This window comes from Cadophora gregata (genome assembly GCF_030347475.1).
Source record: "Cadophora gregata isolate MNR1 chromosome Unknown scaffold_13, whole genome shotgun sequence".
Taxonomy (NCBI): Eukaryota; Fungi; Ascomycota; class Leotiomycetes; order Helotiales; family Ploettnerulaceae; genus Cadophora; species Cadophora gregata.
The window spans coordinates 813,029-833,998 of NW_026695936.1; the positions used below are offsets into that span (position 1 = coordinate 813,029).

The following is a 20,970-nucleotide window of genomic DNA, read 5'->3' on the forward strand; positions in this document are numbered from 1 at the left end:
TCTTCAAATCATGGTGGTGCTGGAGAGAGATAGAATTTGGTTCTGCACGAATGGAAATCATCATAATCCATATGGTCACTTCAACAGGACGAGGGCCGGAGTGTGAACATCGAGAGGCTAAGCGCTGGGTACCTGATGTAAAGCTCTATCCACTATGCAAGCAACACGTCTCTTGGACTTTGATTAACAATAGCCCGAGCTGCCTTGAACCCAGCCCCGGACTTCTTGCTGCTGCCCTGGGAATAGACAAAATACCTAGATAGTATCCTCGCGATAATACAGCACCTTCAGCACAAAATGGTTTCTCTCTGACTCTCCAATTCTCCTGCCAAAGATTCACAAATCTTAAAATCCTCGGCCCATCTCCTCTATTCCCTGCACAAAACTCCCTGCTCCTTCTTCTTCTGCAAGATCACATCCACACATGTCCCTCTCACGTACAATTCCCGTCCAACTAGGAGGCAACTTCTTACCTGTTGTCTCGGATCCCAAAACAGGAAGTAAGTGAGAAAGAAATGAAAGTCAGGGAAGAACCCCAAATGGAATATGTGTACAAGGAATCACTTCCTTTCTCCCCTCGGCTATCCACATCCTATCTATATCCTCATAATTATTCCCATCCTCCTCTTCTTCATTTTCATATCTACTTCAATCAATCTTCTCACATCACAGACAGCGTCTGAGACCTCACACAGATCACGGAGATTACACAGGATAGACAACATAGTCTTGCAGAACTTAAGTAATAACGAAGGGTATTCAATTTTAGCCCAGCTGGCGCCAACCAGATAGGCAACACAACTCAGCTGAAAAAACAATGCAAAAAGCATATAGAGACATAAATACAGCCCTTTCGTCCATCAGCCACTCATTCAGCAAAGACTGACCCACAGAAGAGGCAACAATACAAGAGAAGGCGGATGAAAATGAAAGCCTAGAAAAGCCAAATGAATTTTTAGGTATCTCCGCATCTCATCTCATCTCATCTCTCACACCATATGGTCCTTCCACACTTTCCACACGTTTACATCTCTCTAGGAATAGACTAAAAACAACGGGGGAAAAAACGCCAGGCAGCCAATATTGGACATACATGCTGAAGATGGTATTACAAGAAGCGCTTTCCTTCCTTCCATCCCTTCAGTCCTTTCGTTAGGTGCTAATACCAAACATATCGATCTATCTAGCGTCTGGTGAAGCAGCACATGATACCCGAGCGACCTAAGAACCACATGCATCCGATGAACCGGACGCATGCCAGAACGGCAGTGGCATACAGGAGGATAGTGAAGAACTTCTGGGTGCGGTCGGCTGCGTCGTGGCTCTGTGAGGTATGTTAGTACAATTAAATTTGCAATGGGGAGAAACTGGGCTTACGTACTCCGAAACCGAACTTGTTGACGCTATCACTGGTAATGACGACAGCCAACAGAGCATTTGAGAAGATCCAGCAGATCAAAAGCTTCGTTCTGAAAGACTTGTAGGAGTCCTCGAGGGTCTTCTCTTCGACCTCTTCCACGGCAATGAAGGGCTTCAGAGCGCGCTTGACGGTGGCCTCGAATTGGCTGTCGATGTCCTCTTGTGGTCTGTCGATTTCCTCCACAACTGCTCCCTTTCCGTCTTCCTTCTTGGTGGTCGCAGATGGGAGAGCATCGGCCTTGTCGGAACCCTTGGTACCCCAAGAAACATCATGCCAGTTGCTGAAGGCGTAGACCATGAGAACATTGATGTAGGAAGACATGAGGAGTAAGTACTGGCCGAAAGAGGTAAACATGTGCCAAGGATCCAGGTACATGAACGAGGCGACGAAGTAAAGACCGAAGGTAGCCAGCAGGGCGATGATGATGATACCACCGCCACCATCACTGTCTCCAAAGAAACTCTTGAAGAAATCATCCACGCTGTCGGTGTCAAATGATGAGCCAGAGATACCGCGGATAGCCAGATACATTGACAGAACGATCAAGTATGCGTTGATGACACCGAAAACGATGAAAGATAGCATGTAAGTGACTTTGGAACCCTTTGGTCTGTTACCAAGTGCCAGAATGAACTGGACAAGGAGGAAAGCCAGGTAAAGGTATTTCAGAATAGTGTTGATAATGGGTGTTGCCGTGTCGCCAAATGGCCAGCCGTGATGTTCAGCAGCTGTGTCAGAGGCTGGCGTTGGATTTCCCACAAGGTCCATAATAACAGTCGTAGTGAGCCAGAAAGATGCCAACATGAACCAAGACAAGAAAACGGTGAACATATTGTAGATCAGTTGGATATGGAGGAAGAACATGCGGACAAGGTTGTGACCACTCTTGTACCTGTGAAAGTTAGTCTTTGACCATGTTTCAAGATCGTGGCGCAACTTACATTCTGCCGAAATGCATAATCGAATACATACTAGCAGCGAAGGAGCCGTTAAGCCATCTTCGACGCTGTCCAATGAACTCAGCAGCTCCTTCAGGAACATCGGTTTCTCCCTTGGCGGCTTTGATGTACGTCAAATGCCATTTCGATCCAGCTTTAGCAACCAGCTCGAAGCACAAAATTCTGTCCTCGGCCAAGAACATGTTCTTCTTGAAGATGTTCATTCCCTCAATACCCTTCTTACCATACTTTTTGGAAAGCGTGTGGTCACCATGGAAGTATTGCTCTAGAGGTCGTCCCATAATAGCTCGGAAACGGTATGCTGAGAAAGCACCTGGCAACACACTGACATATCCGAAGGAACTCTCCAAAGGTTTGTCCAAAATGTTGGAGATCTTGTACTCGAAATTTTGCGCTGCAACCAAAGGGTTCAATAACTTCCGACCGCCTTTACCCAACATAGCATGGATTTCACCGCATGCTCCTCCCAAATCTTTGTCATTGTAGAAACCTTCCCAGAGAGAAAGAAGAGATTTGGGTCCAGGCTTGGTTCCAGCATCTAGAAGAATACAGACTTCAGGGTTGAGAAGGCGACCAAAAGCGTTGAAAAGCCATCTGTGAGAGTTGATCTTCTTGGTGTTCTTTTGCTTCAAACAGAACATCATCTGCACAGGAGGAAGGGTGCTGGTGCTATCATCGGAAGGTCGAATAAGCTGTTGGTTTGCAGTGACCGACAATTGCGTGGTGTACTCAAAAATGTGGGCAACTGTCTCCTTTCCATCGACATCCTTCTTCATGACACCATCCTGGTAGACACCGATCGTTGCCAGGATATCCAGAGTATCCTTGTCGCAGGGGTCGATACCGTCGAAAACAAGGCAGACCACAATCTTCTGCCACGCTGGGCCACCAACGTTCCAGAAATCGGACTTCTTGAGGTTGACAATATCGCGAATATTCTGCATGACACCGTGCAGTGTACGGGCTGTCAATTGCTTGTCTTCGTTATAGTACGTGACTGCAATGAGCAACTCGGTGTGGCGGTTGTACATCGCTGGTCTAAGATTGTAGCCATTTTTGAGGGTAAACTCATCGGGGTCACAGGTAGCAGCTGTGTATCGCATAGTATTGAACTCTTCGCTACTCGCAGCATCGGCTTCCTGCCTGTACTTCAGCTGCACAGCATTCTTGATGGCGGACGGCACTGGATGGTCAACACTCAAAACAGTGCCTCCTACAAGCTTGACTTTTCTCGTTGCATATCGCTTTAAGCCTCCACCTGGTCCACCGGGAACTGGAGCTTGTCGCTGTCTCCAAGCCTCCGTGGAATTTGTGTCGGCTCTGGAGTATGGGGACTCGGATCTGGGATATGCGTTGTCCTCGAGCGTGTGCCCGTATGTAGTTGTGCTTCCTCCATATTCGCTATTCGAGTATGGGGCGCGAGGCGGACCTGCTGCAGGGTCGGCGTACGATTCAGTCAGACTGTATGCAGAGACTGGTCTGACAGGCGGTGTTCCAGTTCGCAGAGTATTCGACTGGCTATCGTAGGGGCTCGCAAAGGGACCACCGGCTGGTTGTGAGTGAAGAAGAGGCTGGGCTCCATCTTCGTCGTCTTGAGGTGGTCTGTGGTACTGGGAATGTTTTGTTAGACACTGTGGAAACTCGGTTCTTTCAACCAACTCACACTGCCCACAGGGGGGAGATCTTGCAACTGCTCTCCTTGGTACCCTCCATTACCGCCGCCCGGGTATGCCATGGTGCTGGCGTGTTATCTGTTCTCCGATAACGAGTGTTCGGTGTGAAAGGGGGATGTTGGGACGTAGAAGATGGTACTTGTGGTGGATTCAATATGAGGAGTGTTATGAATCGCTGTGCATCAACAAACGACGTCACAACAAAGCAACCCTGCAAGAATGAATGAATGAAGCAGGAGAAGATGGATCTGGATGATTGAGATGGACGACAGATGATTTTGAAAGAATGAAAAGGAGAAGGACGTCGTGAGATTCTCGGCACAAATGATCTGCACTGCTGAACAAAAGGGGAGCGAAGGAGGTGGAGGTCGTGGCGCGGAGAGGCAGATTTAGTTCCAATCGCTTGGTAGTGGAGAGGAGTTCAAGGTACAGACAGGTATTTGAAGGTCGCCAACCGAACAAAGGACTTCACTCTCACGGCCAACTGCGCCTCAACGAGCCACAGCTACAGGAGACACGGATGCAGAGATGCAGAGATGCGATGCCGTGCAGCTTCGTTGAACCACTCACCAGTCAATTCTATTCGCTGCAAATGCGGTGCGAGCGAAGTGTATTTGGACGGCGCGTCTGCAGTCCTTTTTTGCCTCCAACCCTTTGACAGGTCTGAAGTGTCCCGCCCGACAAGCTTAACTTAGGGTGTGTTTCAGGGGCTGTAATTGAAACAAGGGTTCTGCCTGTACCAGAACAAGATTTCTCCCAGCTCAAGATCCCCTCGACCATCGAATACAACTCTAAACTTTCTTTCTTTCAATACTTCATAAGGTTCCTCTGACTTACAGTTCCTATTGAGAGGAATCAGTGCTCGATCTCGACTTACTCAGGCACTTTTTGTTTACAGCCAAGCCGGTAGCCGCAGCCCAGAACGCCCCGGAGAGGCGGCTGCATCTGGTTGCTGGGGTTAGGGGGTGGTCAGATCTATAAATATATTGCCATCGCCTTGCCGAAGTCGAGCTTTACTGGCTTGGGATACGGGAGTGACGAATTTGTGGGGCAAACTTTTCAACTTTGTTGAAAGCTTCATGTGCAAAAAATGGAGCGTTACAGGTGCAGCCATTATTATGCAAGATCATTCAATGATGACTTGTTGCAAATTTGTTGTGTTCTCGTATTGCCGATGGTGGACGATAATCAATAGGAAATCTTCGGCAGCCACAACGTCAGTCATGCAACGAGCCAAGACTCAAATTCGAGCGAGAAAAGGGGCAGATGCTGTCACGTGGCCATCGATTGCCAACATGAGTTCTCCGTGGTCGTTGCGTAGAGGAATATTTGGACTATTGGACTCTATCGTGAATGTAAAGGCCGTTCTCCTCTCTCCAGACCAAGAAGAGGTGGTAGTTTGCCAAGGCCATGTCAAAGACATGGAACCAAATGACCTAGGCTAGTGTCCAGTCTTCCAAAATGGTGTTCCTGTCGCCGAATACTCAAGGTGTTCTATGATTGGAAAACATCAAACGCAGACGATATCTGTGCATTGCTAGGAGGGTTCGTTCTGAGTCCCAGGTTTTAATTACACTTCATTGGCCGACAACATGAATCTAACTTTGTTAACAATCGCAGTTATGATCGGAGAGGAGAAAGTCAATCTTTACGCGATCCGCAGGGAAGTCTCTTTTCATACCTTGAAAACCTTAGTCTGGAGATCTCACTAAAAGTCGATTCAGTTTGCAACAGTCATCTGTCTCATCTGAAAATTGACCAGGTTGCGGCGGGCTCAATTTAGCTGACTCGTTCCCCAGCTGAGAGCTTTTGCTGTGCTCATGATCTGATGATTCTTGAAGTACGGTGTATGAACCCTGATTGCAAAAATCGTTCACGAAGGAAGTCCAGGTGCAGAACTAGTCTCTTCTCGTCTTTGTCAGCCCTTTCATCACGCCAAGAACATTCTCATATCCCAAGGGACGATGGGGAAATGTGGATGGTGCTTTGCCTTATGAAGCGGGAAACAGGTCATCTTTCGTAAAGGTATTCACAATCTCCGTCGCACTGGCGCATTCAAGTTTTGCTCAATGGCTTGATTGGGCGTCTCAAGGAAATTGGGTGGTGTAGAGTCGTTACCACTTGTCCTATGGCAAGTATCAGCATCCCATTCTTTGAACTCGTCTTCCGTGTACTATGTGCACGATATGATACCACCAAGCCGGCCCCACACAATTTTTAGTGAGAGATTTTTGAACTAGATCATGAGGATACTGCGATAAGTTGGTGGCGCGAAGAGCAAGTGGATTTTTCCCACCAAGTCACAGAATGGAATGAGCATTTCCGCTTGGGTGGGCATTTGCAACATGGCTGTATGCCCTTTCGAGCATGGCCCTTATTATTACAGAAGTATGAGAAACATTGCTCTCTTCATACTGGTTCATGGACGCTGCGAACCATTTGTAAGTCTTCCCGAAATGGAACAACGGGAGCCTAAAATATGCTCTCCCTCGCTCTGCAGCCATGTCGATCAGAGTTCTATATTTTGTCTTGAACTCGCCAATCGCGCGTTTTTGCCAATTTTTATTCCTTCTCTCTGTTTTCCAGGGCAGCATCAGCCATGTAGGGGAGCAATCAGTCGGTATCTGGTGGGGAACATGTCACGATACCTCTTTCCTTTTTCGTCATTGACCGAATCTAAGCATATCTGCCGCCGCCTTGCTCCACGGTTCTAGCCCTTCCCAGAACTCCGGTTCTTGATCCTCATTTCAACATCGTCCTAATTACTTGCATTTTTGGCAGCAAATGTTCCCAGCTATTTGCAATTATGGTATCGAATTTTCTCCAACTTCCCGAGCTGCACGGCAGACAAACTGGAACGCTACCCTAAAGTACCCAAACATTTTGATGACACTCCACACCCGGTTGCATAGAGAGCAAAATTGACAAAGCAGGGTAAAGACTTGCTCCAGATATCTGATTCAACCACCAACAATCCCCATCTCTCCAATCAACTCCTCTCTAAGTCACGCCTCATTGCCTGAATATCATCATGGGGGAAATCCCACATCGTCTACAATCTCCACGGCACAACACACGACACTAGTAAAACTCATTGTCACGGTCCATTATTCCGACCAAATCAACACAACTTGCCTGATAGGGAGGATAAAGTCCTCGACGTGCCAACATCGGGGACCAAAAACCCTTCTTTTCCTTGGAAATTATCCGATTCTCGATGCCTATTGGCTGAAAAGCATGCGAAGTTTGTGAAAGGCCGTGGCCGCAGCCAACCATCACGGCAAGATTGATTTCTTTTTGGCGAACTCTTGTTTCCGATCTGTTTCTATATATCCCTAGACATGACTTCCTTTTCTTTTCGCAGCTCTCACTTGCCACCAACGTCGTACCAACAAACACATCCCAAACCAACATCGCATTCCATCAAGTCTCCCGTCGTCGTCCCCATCGTCGACACGTGATCGTTCTCGGACCAGAACAACAGGGCACTGATCGGTTTTAGGCCCCCCTGGTAGATCGATCACTCGTGGGATCACGTCAACTTGACTGCTCGAAAACATGTCCCAACGCAGACCGAGGGCTTTCGTTTCATGCCACGAATAAGAAATACCCCACGGCTGTATTTTTCAACGAACTTGTGGGCTTGCACTTGCAGCAGCAGCTTCCTTGCCTTTTGCCTCGTCTTGGCTGCTGGGCTCGCTCTCTTTGGACAAGTGGATGCTGCTTTTACAGCCACTGTCAGCCAATAGCCTAGCTTCCACGCCACGGAAGCAGTGCAAGAGGGCCCTTTGACAAGGTCTGCACATTTTGGAAGCAACACCACGTTTTTGTTGCCGTGCGTGGCTAGGTTGCGAGCAGAGAAGGCAAGCAAGCAAGCAATCAGCAAGCAAAAAAAGTACTTACTGTTCGTACAGCAGGATTTCTGTGCCTCCTTGTGTACTTAACTCTATCGTGCCGCATTCGCATTCAGCTCGAAGGCCTCAGCTCCATCCATCGCCAGCACCAGCTACCTACCTACCTACCTACCTACCTACCTTTGATCGTTGATCGTTGATTACCTTCAGAGGCATTTGACTGTACCATACCCATACCCATACCCATACCCATACTCTCAGTCCTTTCCTGCCTCCTGCTCTTCCCTTCCCTGTGGTCCCGTCCACGTCCCCGTCCCTCTCTTGCTGGGCCTGTCAGCTTCAAATCCCAGGGATCTGCCCCTCCGCTTTGGGCGTTGGCATCTAGACCTAGTCAACGGCCCCAGCTGCATCTTCTTCCGCGCGAGCCACCCTGCCTGCCTGCCTGCTTGCTGGTGGACTTTACCTACCAGACCCCCATCTTAGCATCTTAGCATCGACCCTACTATCTACCCACAGCGACAGCCCTCCTCCGACAATTGCCGCCCAAAGTCGAAGCTCTGATTCTTGCGACATCCATCTCCAACTACGAGAAAATTTCGAGCTCCTGCTGCTTCAATCCTGTCCAGATCTTCAAGAGATCTACTTACATTCTCGCCGAGGTCCAATCCACTACCTACCTCCCTCCCTCTCTCCCACTCCCAGACCGACCCCAGAGCCAAAAAAGCGGCACGTTCTTTCCCTATCGCACCCTATCGAACGGAAGCCCGAGCTTTGCTTCCAACACCAAAACCTAAGGTCCAGAACGACTTCTCCACCGCAGATCAAGGGCTCCACCGATTCGTGCTGCTTGCTTGTGATCTCCTCGATTTTATTTCTCCTTCTACCGGACTCTGCGACCCTATTTACGTCTCTTAATCTCAGTCCGACGCTCAGAAGACCGCACAGCAAATACCCACATCATGGCGGGCAAGATGGTGCTGTACAAGTTGGTGGTGCTAGGGGATGGAGGCGTTGGGAAGACTGCTTTGACTATACAATTGACGCTACAACATTTCGTCGAGACCGTAAGAATTTTCCGCTGCTCGGAACATGTCCCTGGAGCAGTTGCCTCGGCCTCAAATATCCATGCTTACTCTCTCTAGTATGATCCGACCATTGAGGACTCATATCGAAAGCAAGTGGTGATAGATGGACAATCATGCATGCTGGAAGTACTCGATACCGCGGGGCAGGAGGAATACACAGCATTAAGAGACCAATGGATTCGCGACGGGGAAGGTTTTGTCCTGGTATACAGCATATCGTCAAGGTCATCCTTCACAAGAATTCAACGATTTCACAATCAAATTCAACGGGTGAAGGAATCATCAGCATCTTCGCCTTCGTACCCCGGATCACCGATATCTTCTGTGGCACCTTCGGCACCAGTACCTATAATGCTTGTTGGAAACAAGAGTGACAGGGTTACAGAACGGGAAGTCTCTACACAGGAGGGTCACGCATTAGCACGGGAGCTGGGATGCGAATTTGTCGAGGCGTCGGCGAAGAATTGTATCAATGTGGAAAAGGCATTTTACGATGTGGTACGACAACTGCGCCGCCAAAGAATGCAGAACAATATCAAGGCTATGCAAGGCTCAGGAAGAGGGCAACGAGCCGCGACCGGTGGAGATGGACCTATCCGGGACAACAATCGAATCTATCGTCCAGACAAGAGAAGGACGAAATGCACCATCCTCTGAAAAACCCTAGCCTGTTCTTGTACCAAGGCTTGGTAGTTCGAGGCATGTACGACGCTCGCGATCCTCCTTTGGCAGAACAGGTCTACCTGCCTATGACCTTCCTTCTACCACGAAATATTCTCCCGTCCACTACAACGTTGTTCGGACATATATCTGGGTCGGCGAATGGAGTACCAAAAAGACACAGAGAGAGGGGCATACGGCGTATTCATGAACTTGGAATGGGAACAAGACGACCAATGACTGCGACGAACTACACATCGAATTCCATCTCGACAAGAAAGGGAATAGGGGTAACGTCAAAACGGTGTTATTCCGGTGTGACCATATCGTCGAAAGAAAGGAGTGGGATGGATGGATCATGGGAGGGGTTTGGGTGTTCTATGGCGTACGCACTTATGTTATTTCGGGAATAGGTATCACAGATCATCTATGGAATATTGCAAGCAAAATATGTTTCACTGTTCGTGTGTTTTTCAATCCGAAGCATTTCTCCGCTCAACTTCTGGAGCCCAGTCCCACAATGAGCAGGGTTGGGAACCCGCTGGAATTGAGAGCAGGAATGGACTGCGGGCATGCCAGTAGACTTTGGATTTCATGGCATTACTTAGGTACTCCATCTGCAAGGTCTGATGGAAAGCAATTGAGCACATTCAAGAACGTTTGGCATGCTTGATTCTTCTAGTTTCCGTCTTGTACCCGTTTAAGCACTTGACACTCCTCAATTGGCTTTCAATTATCGTTCAACAGAAGTCAATGACACGCAAAATCTCTCCCTAAGACATCTCTTATCAAGCAAATTCAACATACACTTCCCCAACCTCTTCCCCTGATGTCCGTCCCTATCTTCTCAGCGCCTGCCTACCCCACCAAGGGAAAAGTGAGCACAGGGGGGGGGGGGGGGCGATGTGGTCAGTGCCAGTCGCCTGCACGCCTGCCCTGCACAAAAGGATATTAGCTGCATCAGTTGACACCCAGCGTTGCGCAGACTCATTCCTGAAACTTGAATCTGACCTTCCCGATCTAGCGAGAGGGCAGTTCGCACCCAAGCAGGATGACGATTTTGCAGCAAAAGGAAGTGCGGGCAATGGGCGAGCTACCCCTTCATAGCCCTATCTGGTAGTGTATGACTGCCATGTGGGATCAGCGTGGCATAATGGCAGGTCATGACCTTTAACATGGGTTGAGCAGTCCCGAAACACTAGACTGGTAGGTCTAGCACACTTAACATGGGCTTGGAGAGGGGTTTGAAGCCGTGAGGAGAACGATCTGGATGGTTTGGATGGGCTTGTACACGGAGCACCAGCTGGGATAATATTGAGTCCTGAGAGAAGGTCGGATGGAAGGATGTGATGTAACATCTGGGCGTGGGAGACCGTCAGGTACCTGTCCCTCTGAGCAGCTTCATGGCGCAGTACCCTTCTCTGTACCCGGGATTTCTCTTGGATCTTCTAATCTGATTACTGTATTGAGAACGAAGAGGCACAGTACAACACACCGCAGGGTCAGGTACCCGCTCTAGTGCTTGGAATCTGGAAGGATGGAAGCTGTGAAAAGGCGCCGAATGTGAGATGTGAGATAGATAACACAATGAGAAGGCGGCTTATACGAGAGGAATTCCAAAGGGATGGTTGAGTTAGATTAGCTGTACGACTGGTGGATTCCGTTTCATTCCCATTGCTTTGGTATTGATTGAGCTTGGTGGAGACAGGTGGGGCAATTTCCATAATACCACCTGCCTAAGGTGTATACATCTGTACCTTTCCTAGCCTTCCAGCCTTCTGAGGTAGCCTTTGCTTATCAAAAGAATTTCTCAAGAAAGTCAACTTCGATCTAGCAGAACTTGAAATCGCCGATCTATACTTGTTTTGCTGTGCCCCTGATTCTCTCCTTCCTTCTAAACCAAGACGAGAGAGAATTGCAATTCCAGCTCAATGGATTTCTTGCCCTTCGGTCATGCTAAGCATCAGTCTTGTCTTGTATCTTCTATAAGATCCCTCACCTCATATCTTATCAATCTTGGGAATGCAGTCACCGATCCATTCTTTCCAACGTAGGAGAAAGAAACACTGCGTGACACTGACCACCGTGCTGTGCCAGCTGAACTCCAAGCGGCTATCATCCTGACTACTCAACTTCACTGGATGGCGAGGGCGCCAGCGCGGTTGAGAGAAGTGCCAAACGAATACAAGTAACATGTCGAGTTCCTGCTGAAGAACAGACGCCTCTGCCTTTATCACTCGTGTTCTGGCAGGGAACGTAACACGGCTCGGATCTTCCCAAAAGATGAGACATACATTGCGTCCTTTGTAGGGTACAAGAAAGGCAATGATTCGCTTCTCATCTCCAATGAAGATGGAACCTGGACTCTTCTTGGCTTGAATAATTGAGATATTCCCAGCTGAGCTTTGCAGATCAAGGGTCCGATTTCCTCGGTGAGACGTCTCACTATCAGGAGCAAATGTTGCCGTCCCGTTCTCTCCCATCTTATCCTATCTGATTCTAAGATACTGCATTTGGGATGAATTGCTTCTTTTGACGGAGCAACGTCCGTTGGAACTTGGAAGTAAGTGAGCCTCGACGATCGTTCATTTCTTGTTAGCTTTTAGAGGCTTGCCTGCATGGTAAGTGAACCGTGACGCAATTTTTGCAGTGATGACCTCGGTGTAGAGACTGGCATAAAAGATACACGCAGGTCACATCCATGGTGTCCAGAAGCGGCAGAGCGACAGTACAATGCGGCATTGTATGGACAGAAGACGAACCACCGATCCCGATGTGCCGGCGACTTGCTCAGGACGTTACGGAAGCAAGAAAAGTTTGATTTCCGTGCCGCAGTGAAGCAGACGGGAAAGTTGAGGAGACTTGAAGAGCACGGATGGTGGGAACATCCGTCGTGTACCTTGGTACGTACCGCATTGGTAATCAGGAACGTCGAGCCGGCCGTTAGAGAGGATGCCAAAAGTTTGGTAAAGTTAATAATAGTCAGTTCCCCTTTGTGAAAAGCGTGCTCTGGCTTACAACAATGTTACAGAGAGAGGAGCTTGAAAGTTTGCTTCGACCTCGCTTACCATACTAGGCAGGTCCCAAAGTCTCTAATTCTCTTGAGACATATAATAAGCATTGTATTACATCGGAAAGGAAGGGTCAATGAATGACGATCTCTCCCATTCGGCTCTACACATGTTTTATACATGTGATTGATGTATATAGTAGCCAAAGAAGTAGTCCGAGCTGGTGACTATATATGCAGTTGGACTTGAACTGAAGAAGTAGGGTAGGTAGGTGGTCCCAGCAGATGGGTAAAAGAGCCGAAGTGCAGATATAGATGAGGCTGCTGGCTTTTGCTTTTACCAGATTTGTGTTAATTATGGGTAGAGCTATGTGTGGATGGGACCTCGCTAGGGAATAGCCTTGCCATTGATGACTTACGTGCTGTTGTATAAGGTAACTTTGGAAGTCACATCTGCAAAGAGGAAGCACAAAAGGGCAATATCAAGACTTGGGAAATTACCTCGGAATATCCGAACTTGACAATTCGGGGCAAGGTGATGATGACTTCACAGGTACCAAGGTTAACTGCAGCAGAGTTTGGTGCGGGGTACCTGAGGTACTTCCCGGAACCCTGCTTTCTGTTGCAATTCAAAAGCACCGACTGATCCCCAAAAACTGTCCTAAGACCAAAAAATACCAAGACTAATGCGGCTGCACATGTAATGATGCGACAAAGCACAACGAACGAGACGTCACCCAATCTCGCAAACACTTGCTCAAGGACCGTACTACCCCCATCACAAATAGAGAAACCACACTGCAAAGCAAGCTATCCGAGAAGCGAAAAACCATAATTCGAAACCAAGAACGCCTTCGACGCCTTCAAACATACAGATACGAACTGCATTCCAGAATCGCACCACTCTTCTCTCTTCTTCCCGTCAGGTTCCTCCGCCTCTGACGGAGTACGGCGTCAAAGAAAAGGCGAACCAGCAAAAGCCAAAACCCCGGCCTGGACATTCCTCCCCTCCCCTCCTCCCTCCCACGCTCGCCTATTCCAGCAAATAACAGCGCTCTCGCTTCAGCTTGACGCCTGTCTGTTGGGCTGCAGAATGCAAGCACAATGCAGCTAGCTAGCTACCTTGCATTGCAAGCGTGTAGTTTGTGCAGATAGGTAGGGACGCTCGCAGGTAGAGACTCCGGTGGTGCCCTGCGAAAAGCGGCGAGTGGTGTGGGCTGAGGCTGACTACGGTATTGGATGGGGGTTGCACCCTTGTGGAGAGTGGTGGAGGGCGAGAAAAAGGTTTAGGATCTGGCTGCAGAGCTAGACAGGCACGTGATGGTTTGTTTTGATTGCGTTGTCTTTCGGGCTCATTTGCCTTTGCTTTGTTTTTATATTGCTATTTCATGGCTCTTTTCCTTTTGCTTTGAGTTGCTGATCCCAATGAGTAGTCGAGACGGGACCGATTTTTTGATAGAGTCAGTTGTACATCACTCTCTTTGCTGTGTAACCGCACATATCACCCGAGACGTACTGTACATACGGGCATACGTAAGTTCTCAAGTACCACCGTTCCAGTGAAACACGCCTCTCAACTTCTTTACCAATCACCCAATCATTGACAGACATAACACAGGACAATTCACAGAGACAATTACAGATTCCAGGATCGGTGAGGATCAGGATCAGAATCAGGATTTCACGGCCGAGGAACGACCGATTGTGATTCCTTCCTGTCTCGCCTCGCCATCCATGCCATGTGCTTTCTTCCAGCTTACGAGCATGGATAGGAAATCTCGATCTCGATGTGATATAATGTGATGTGACGTCGGGTATTGACGTGCATATGTACGCACTATACACTGCTATATTACTATATATTTTGTTGTGATACAGTGCAGTGCTTACCAGATTTCCTTCGTCTGGGGAAAAGAGCGTTGGGTTTGAAATAGATTGGTTGGGCATGTAGGCAGCCATCGGGAACTCAGCCGAGGAGGCTGATATGGAACGGCCCGGGAGATGGAAATTGTCAGCCAACTGCCTTACGACCTTGGTGTCACCTATTTAGGTAGCGAGATAGGCGCGTGCTACGCTGGAATGTAGAGGATGTTGTGTCCCGGCGGTAGGGAGGGGAAAGTGATATTGGCGGGGTGCAGGTGATTGAGTGGACTTGCAATCCAGTGGGTTGGTTCTGTGGATGAATTCTGTCCGAAGTGCTGTTCAAGGTAGGATCGCAGATAGTATATTTGGAACCCGATGCATTCTGCGGACGTGAACATGACCTGAAACATGTTTACAGATTGTCTTTACCGAATGCTCTGCATGCTCGACTCCCGGAGACGGCATGTGAAAGCCTAGAATCAGCCAACAAGTGCATGATGTAAATACAATTGCAACTTGCAACAGTGAACTCATCTAGAAAGTAATGCTGCTATCCACACATTACTGGTCGTTCCTCGATATCGGAATCATTTCCCTTTTTCCCATCCCTAAATGTAATTGCACCTATGGGTGACAGCCAGAAACTCCTCGCTCTTGCTGAATATCAAAATACCAATTAAAACAATTTCGAAGCAACCACAACCTCGGACTATACGGCCTGGGTATCCGAGACTGTCTCATTCCCTCCTCCAACACTTACAGGATGTTTGTCCAAGCTCTCATACCACTGAATGACGCTCCCGACCAGAAAACACCACGAGCCCCAGAAAGTAGCCAGTGAGCCTTGGTACACGCAGCCACTGTTGGAGGCAGCGAAGCCGAGAGCTCCGCATAGAGTGAAGCCAATACCCTTTTGAGCAGTTGTCAATCTACAATCTGGTAAAGAGAGAAGGGAGAAATGAAAATGACATACTCCTACAAGATTCCATACTCCAATATGCCACCCCAGCACCTTCGGAGCAGGAATATACCATTTCTTCTGTGTTTCTACCATGAACAAGAAGCCCGAAATGATAAAGCCGGAGCCTCCAAGCACTTGGGGAAGCCAATAGGCTCCATTCTGAGCTGCTGTTGAGGTGAGGCGGCTATAAATTGGAGGAAGAGCTGTAAACCCAGATATCCACTTCGTAAATCAGTGACAAGTCCATAAGTTGTAAACAAAGATGCTGGACTTCCTTCATGACCCCTGGCTTACCACCCTATGAGTACCAATTAAACTATTGGGTGAGAAACACCCGCGAGGCACACCGTCTCAATTTCTTCTCGTTCCGCATCATGAGAAACTGCATGTGATGTTTTCGACACGGGGCAAGGAAACGCTTCCAACTTACGAAAATAGTCGCCCCGATCATCTGCGACAAGCAGGCTAAAAAGCCAACTTCCTTAAAGTAATGAATCCTTAACTCATACCAAGTAGGCCACCAAGTCCAAGTTCGCGCAGACTTAAAATCTAGCTTATCTTTCGAAGCCATCTCGACGTTCAGTGGAGGTTTGCCTATGCAATACGAAATTAGTGACCAATCTAGAACCTTGCTAGCAAAAAAACAAGACAAACCATCCACAGTCTTCCCCTTACCAACTAGATTTCCCTTATTCCTATGATGATGTACACACCCATCGGGCTTCAACCTCCTAAGTCCCCGCTCCTCCAACACCTCCTCAATCGCCCAGCCAAAACAATCCGAACGATTCTCATTCACCGCCTCAATCATCAACAGCACACTCCCAATCTCGAATATAGTGGCGCCTACAAAGGCACTTATGCCACCTGCATTTGCGATCTCGCCAGGAAACTCCGAAGAGGGGAGCTGTAAAGGGAGCCAGACGAAGAAGGCGTTGACACACCAGTCGAGAGAGCCAAGTGTGAAGATGATGGCGACTAGGTAGGAGACGTCCCAGTATGGGAAGGAGGTGAACATGAGGAGGATACCGTGGAGGGTTGCGCGGAAGGTGTTGCTTGGTGGGGGAGTGAGGTATTGCACGTCTTGGTGGAGGGCTGGTGAGATGGAGATTTGATGCCGGCCTGTATTTATACTGTTAATATATCTCTTTTCATCCAAATTTGTATACCCTCGGGCTTGAACTTGGATGTGATTCCTACCTTTCCGATTGTCCCTCGTTCTGAACAGACGCTCTACATCGCCAGCTCGTATCTCGTCCCCCCGATTCTTTGCAGGATCCTCGGTTCTGTCTCCCTCTCCATTGCCACTCTCTTTATTACGCAGATTCTCTTGAATTTTCTGGTCAATTAATTTCTGAGAAGGAAGTCTATAGTGGCGTGTTGTAGGGTTCAAGAAGCTGAAGGGTCCATAGGCATCATGGCCGTGCTTTTTGTCAAAGCGTGAAGCTTCCATGGTGTGTATGCAATTGAAGTTCGCTCAGAAATCTCAGTGACGCGTGGAACCTTTGGCTGGTAGAAGCTGTGCTAAGGGGACCTCAGAGAGGATTTTGGGACTATTAAGTGCATATTATTGGGGAGAAGAGAAGGAGTTTTGATTGTGAAAGGGAAGGGAAAGTGTTGATATGACGCAGGGTGATCTCCGCCAAGGCAGTGTCAAAATGCTTACTTTATCCCCGAGACGGGGGTTCGTGGGGTGTGCTGGGATGACGGCGTGCAGCCTCGGTTGGTCAAGTCAAGTCAAAAAGTCGAGATACAAGACATCTCTTGAGTACTAGTAAAGCTGCTATATAACAACTTGCTTTCCAACATTTGGTCTGTGATACTTCTCACAATAATGTCTTCAAACTCAGATATCTTTAAGTTCCCTCCAAAGGCATTAACCTTTGATGTTTTCGGTACGGTGGTGAGTAATGCTGCTTACTGTGACTGGCTACCCCACTTCAATATCCCCTCTTGACGTTTGAACTGCCACATCCGTACTCGAACAAGAGCAAGAATATGAACTCATATCATCAAACAGGTCAACTGGCGTGACACCGTAACCAACAAATTGATCCAAAGTGCCGCATCCAAAACCTCATTCTCACCCTCTTCAGCATCTCTCGCCCCAGAAGCCCGCACCAGACTCTCGCAACTCACCAACGATGACTGGGCTCGATTCGCCGAAGAATGGAGGAAATCCTATTATCACTTCGTCGTGAACTTCGTCCCTGGGAAGAGCCAATGGCGGGACATAGATACGCATCACTATCTATCTCTCATCGACCTGCTCAAGAAATGGGACATTGCGGGGTTGTACAGTGATGACGAGGTCAGGGATTTGAGTCTCATCTGGCATTTCCTTGATCCGTGGAAGGACTCATCCGCTGGAATTCATGCCCTCGGCAAGAAATTCGTAACATCAACTCTGTCGAATGGGAATCAAACTTTGCTTAAAGACTTGCAGGAGCATGGGAACTTGGGCTTCAAGTTGCTTCAGTCTTCCGGGGATTTCAAGGCTTATAAGCCGCATCCCAGTGTTTATAACGGAGCAGCTGAGAAGATGGGGTTGAAGACTGAGGAGGTTGCTATGGTGGCTGCTCACTTGACTGATTTGAGGGCTGCGAGGGGGTGTGGCATGAAGACGATTTACGTGGAGAGGAGACAGGAGGAGGCTTGGACGCCTGGCTCGAAGGAGTATGAGGATGCGAAGACTTGGGTGGATGTTTGGATTAAGGAGGATGAAGATGGGTTTCTCGAGGTTGCGAGGCGATTTGGCATCAGCTGAATATTTAAAGTTTTTGATCCGAGGATCTTATGAGACGATGATATGCCTTTGACGTTGTCTCGTCTTGTATGAGGATGCTGGATGCATGACTGATAGAGCAGCCGAGCATAACTAAGCCTTGCATAAAAGGACTTGAAAACCATTTACAGTTCATGATGAAGCTCCGACATTCACCCGCCTGATTCTGAATCAGATGTCTCTCATCGGTAATTAGGCTCATCCCATCCTTAACTTAAATATGGTTTTTGAGTTTTCGATCCTCGCAAAGGTACGCGCGGCTGAAAGTTGGATGTCGATCAGATTACTTTAGCTGTAAAAATATCCTTTGATTTCATCTTCACCATCTGTCCCGCGTGTTGGCGCTTCCGGGTGGAACGGCTGGTCCGATGCTCACAGCCTCAGAGACCTCTTCCTCAGAAGTCCTCGAGACTGTGGACGAGAAACGGAGTTATCTGAATCGGAAGGCTTCCGAGGCTGAGATGGATTGGGATTATGGATAAAGATAGGGGGCTCGGCTAGCAATCCCAACACCCGGTTACGGTAGAAGATGTGCGGACTCGATTTTAAAATTCGGCCAGGGTTCGAGAACACCATTTTGTTGTTGGTGGAGGCTTCTGAAACGCAAAATCGCGGAGACGTTAACTAAAACGGCCTTGCTCATCTCGGGGTGTGCTGCGAGATTATTCTGCGGTGGGGGAAGGTGGTATTGAACCGCAGGGATCGCGAGGCCGTCTGTGGTGAGATCGTGGACAGTTCAGAGCTTCCGATGCTTGATTTCTTTTCAAAAATTTATTGATCAGATGCTACCAAACGCATGTGAGAGACCAAATCTTACGTTTCCTTTGGTAAGCACTTCCACCAGGTTGAGTCTCCCGAGGTAAAAATGGAAGACCGTTATTTGCATGTCGTTATCTATCCGAGTCCTTTGAAGCTGGAGCTGTTGCCGGAGGTGGCTTGAGCTTCATGGTATTGTGGCGTCGTCGGGAAGTTGACGAAACGAGGAGCGGCTCGTTGAGAATCGCGTAAAATAGAAAAGCGCTTGGCCGTTTATCTTCTGAAGGAGAGAGTCGCGTAAAATTTGTGTATTATGCGTTCCATGAGGCTGGATCAGCCATGCTCTCAACCCAATGCGATTGGATTTCGAGAGAGGGTGGTTCCTGGCTCGTACCGCAAGAAACACCGCTTCCACGTGCCGTCAATATGCCACTGCTTGGAGATCAGCAGTGCAGACTGCCAGCTTAGCTCAGTCTCAAAGTCATTTACAGTACAGGTCGTGCTTGAGCCAGAAGCAATTATTAGTCTTTGTTGACTTGCTAGCACTCGGAGCCGAGACGTAATACAACGATGCAAAACCAGAACAGACTTGTACTGTGAAGCAAAGATTTCTAGCTTGGAGTGAAAAAGCGCAAGCTGTCGAGCTTGCGAGCTTGGAAATAAGGCTATGCAACACCATCACAATCCTGCATTCATCACACGCATATCATAAGCATTATGAAAGGCACAATAATTAGTCCCCATCCTTGTCGACTGGGCTGGCCAGAGATCAGGTCGGCAGGTGGTCCAGTTCAAGCCATGCCCAGTGGAAGTTTTTCCTGGTTACTTCAACACTTGCCTTGTCACGCAACTCCAGGGTTTTCTCTGGGTAAGTCTGGTTCCGAGCACTGCAGATCTGTCTCTCAGCATGCAGTCTGCTCTGAATACAGATTTGCTCACTTGATCCTCTCTTCTCTGCACTTCTGTGTCTGCCATATGGTGCTGGGTGCCACCACGGTAGCATGAGCGCCCCATAGCCGAGGTGAAGCCTTCTTCGGCAGTTATCATTTTTGATGTCTTAGACCTCGCGATCTGATCTCCAAGCTGCATAATTCTGCAAAACTTTATACTTTGCAGTAGTCGTTGGTCACCTTTCCCAACCATTCGGCTTCACCTGAAGGATTCCGGGTTCTGGCTGAGTGAGGTGGAACCCGCTGCCGGATCGGCCCATTGGAGCCCGGAGGACATGCTAGTAGCTCCATCGTTCATCGTCAAACACCCACTTCAGATGCTAGGCGGACCTGCTAACCGCTTCGAAGCAACACACCCAGACACCCCCACCAGTGAATGACAATATGGCTTCCCGCCATCGCGGGTTGTTCTGATTTGACAAAAGTTTGAATAATATCTGGTCTCTCACCAAATCATTTCAGTTTCATGGATCGTGAAGAAAAACACGGGATTTTTCCCGTGGGTAAAGTTTGGTTGGCGGCCTTCAAATGTCCCCGGCAGTGAAGGCCTTTAAGCCTGGACCCCAATCGCATTCCCTGCGCTGAGAAATACACAGGCTGAGCTGTTACAGGTCAGGTAAATCACAAATTTGAGGCCGATTGACTGGTGGAGAAGATCAGCGATGTCTGCTTGGGGTGCTGCTCCTTCAGGCCGCATTCACAAGGACGACTCCACGGCTTTGATCCGGAGCCTTGGACAAGAGAGGCCAGAATGTAACAGGATCATCTCATCAGCACTTATTGAGTAACTGACAACCCCGGGCGTAACATCGTCTCGCTCTCCTTCAAGTTTCCTGCCATCAGCACCAATTGAATAGCTCAGGTCACAGTTTGGGCCGTCACCAAGACGTGTTGATGAGTGGCTCTTGCTTCTCCATTCCCTCCCCCGCTGCTCCATCGAAGTACCTCTGTAGGAGTCTCTTTTCCGTCCCTTCTCACGTTCGTTCAAGGTGTC

At 48.5% G+C, this 20,970-nt stretch overlaps 4 protein-coding genes across 5 annotated transcripts; 2 read left to right on the plus strand and 2 right to left on the minus strand.

Annotated features, from left to right (window-relative positions):
- Positions 1–715: 715 nt before the first annotated feature.
- Positions 716–4,727, minus strand: CHS2_1 (Chitin synthase, class 2). Of its 2 annotated transcripts, none has more exons than XM_058497060.1 (3): positions 4,043–4,727; positions 2,362–3,989; positions 716–2,312 (listed from the first exon to the last, which is right to left on the minus strand). In XM_058497060.1, the coding sequence occupies exons 1-3, from the start codon at positions 4,112–4,114 to the stop codon at positions 1,346–1,348; spliced, it is 2,667 nt and encodes an 888-aa protein (XP_058353003.1). In that variant the 5' UTR covers positions 4,115–4,727; the 3' UTR covers positions 716–1,345. The 2 variants fall into 2 exon arrangements, with proteins under 2 accessions (XP_058353003.1, XP_058353004.1); XM_058497061.1 differs by having other exon boundaries at positions 716–1,324; positions 1,382–2,312; positions 2,362–4,727.
- Positions 4,728–9,108: 4,381 nt separating this feature from the next.
- On the plus strand, positions 9,109–9,648 carry RAS2 (Ras GTPase ras2; the record flags this gene model as incomplete). The annotated part of the gene is made up of 1 exon (XM_058497062.1): positions 9,109–9,648. The coding sequence occupies one exon, from the start codon at positions 9,109–9,111 to the stop codon at positions 9,646–9,648; it is 540 nt and encodes a 179-aa protein (XP_058353005.1).
- A 5,585-nt stretch (positions 9,649–15,233) lies between these two features.
- On the minus strand, positions 15,234–16,938 carry ONS95_003740 (uncharacterized protein; the record flags this gene model as incomplete). The annotated part of the gene is made up of 5 exons (XM_058497063.1): positions 15,234–15,434; positions 15,498–15,707; positions 15,916–16,079; positions 16,140–16,607; positions 16,686–16,938. The coding sequence occupies 5 exons, from the start codon at positions 16,936–16,938 to the stop codon at positions 15,234–15,236; spliced, it is 1,296 nt and encodes a 431-aa protein (XP_058353006.1).
- Positions 16,939–17,319: 381 nt separating this feature from the next.
- Positions 17,320–19,615, plus strand: ONS95_003741 (uncharacterized protein; the record flags this gene model as incomplete). Its single annotated transcript, XM_058497064.1, has 2 exons — positions 17,320–17,388; positions 17,506–19,615. 2 exons carry the CDS (start codon positions 17,320–17,322, stop codon positions 18,250–18,252), a joined length of 816 nt encoding a protein of 271 aa, XP_058353007.1. The 3' UTR covers positions 18,253–19,615.
- Between the last annotated feature and the right edge of the window lie 1,355 nt (positions 19,616–20,970).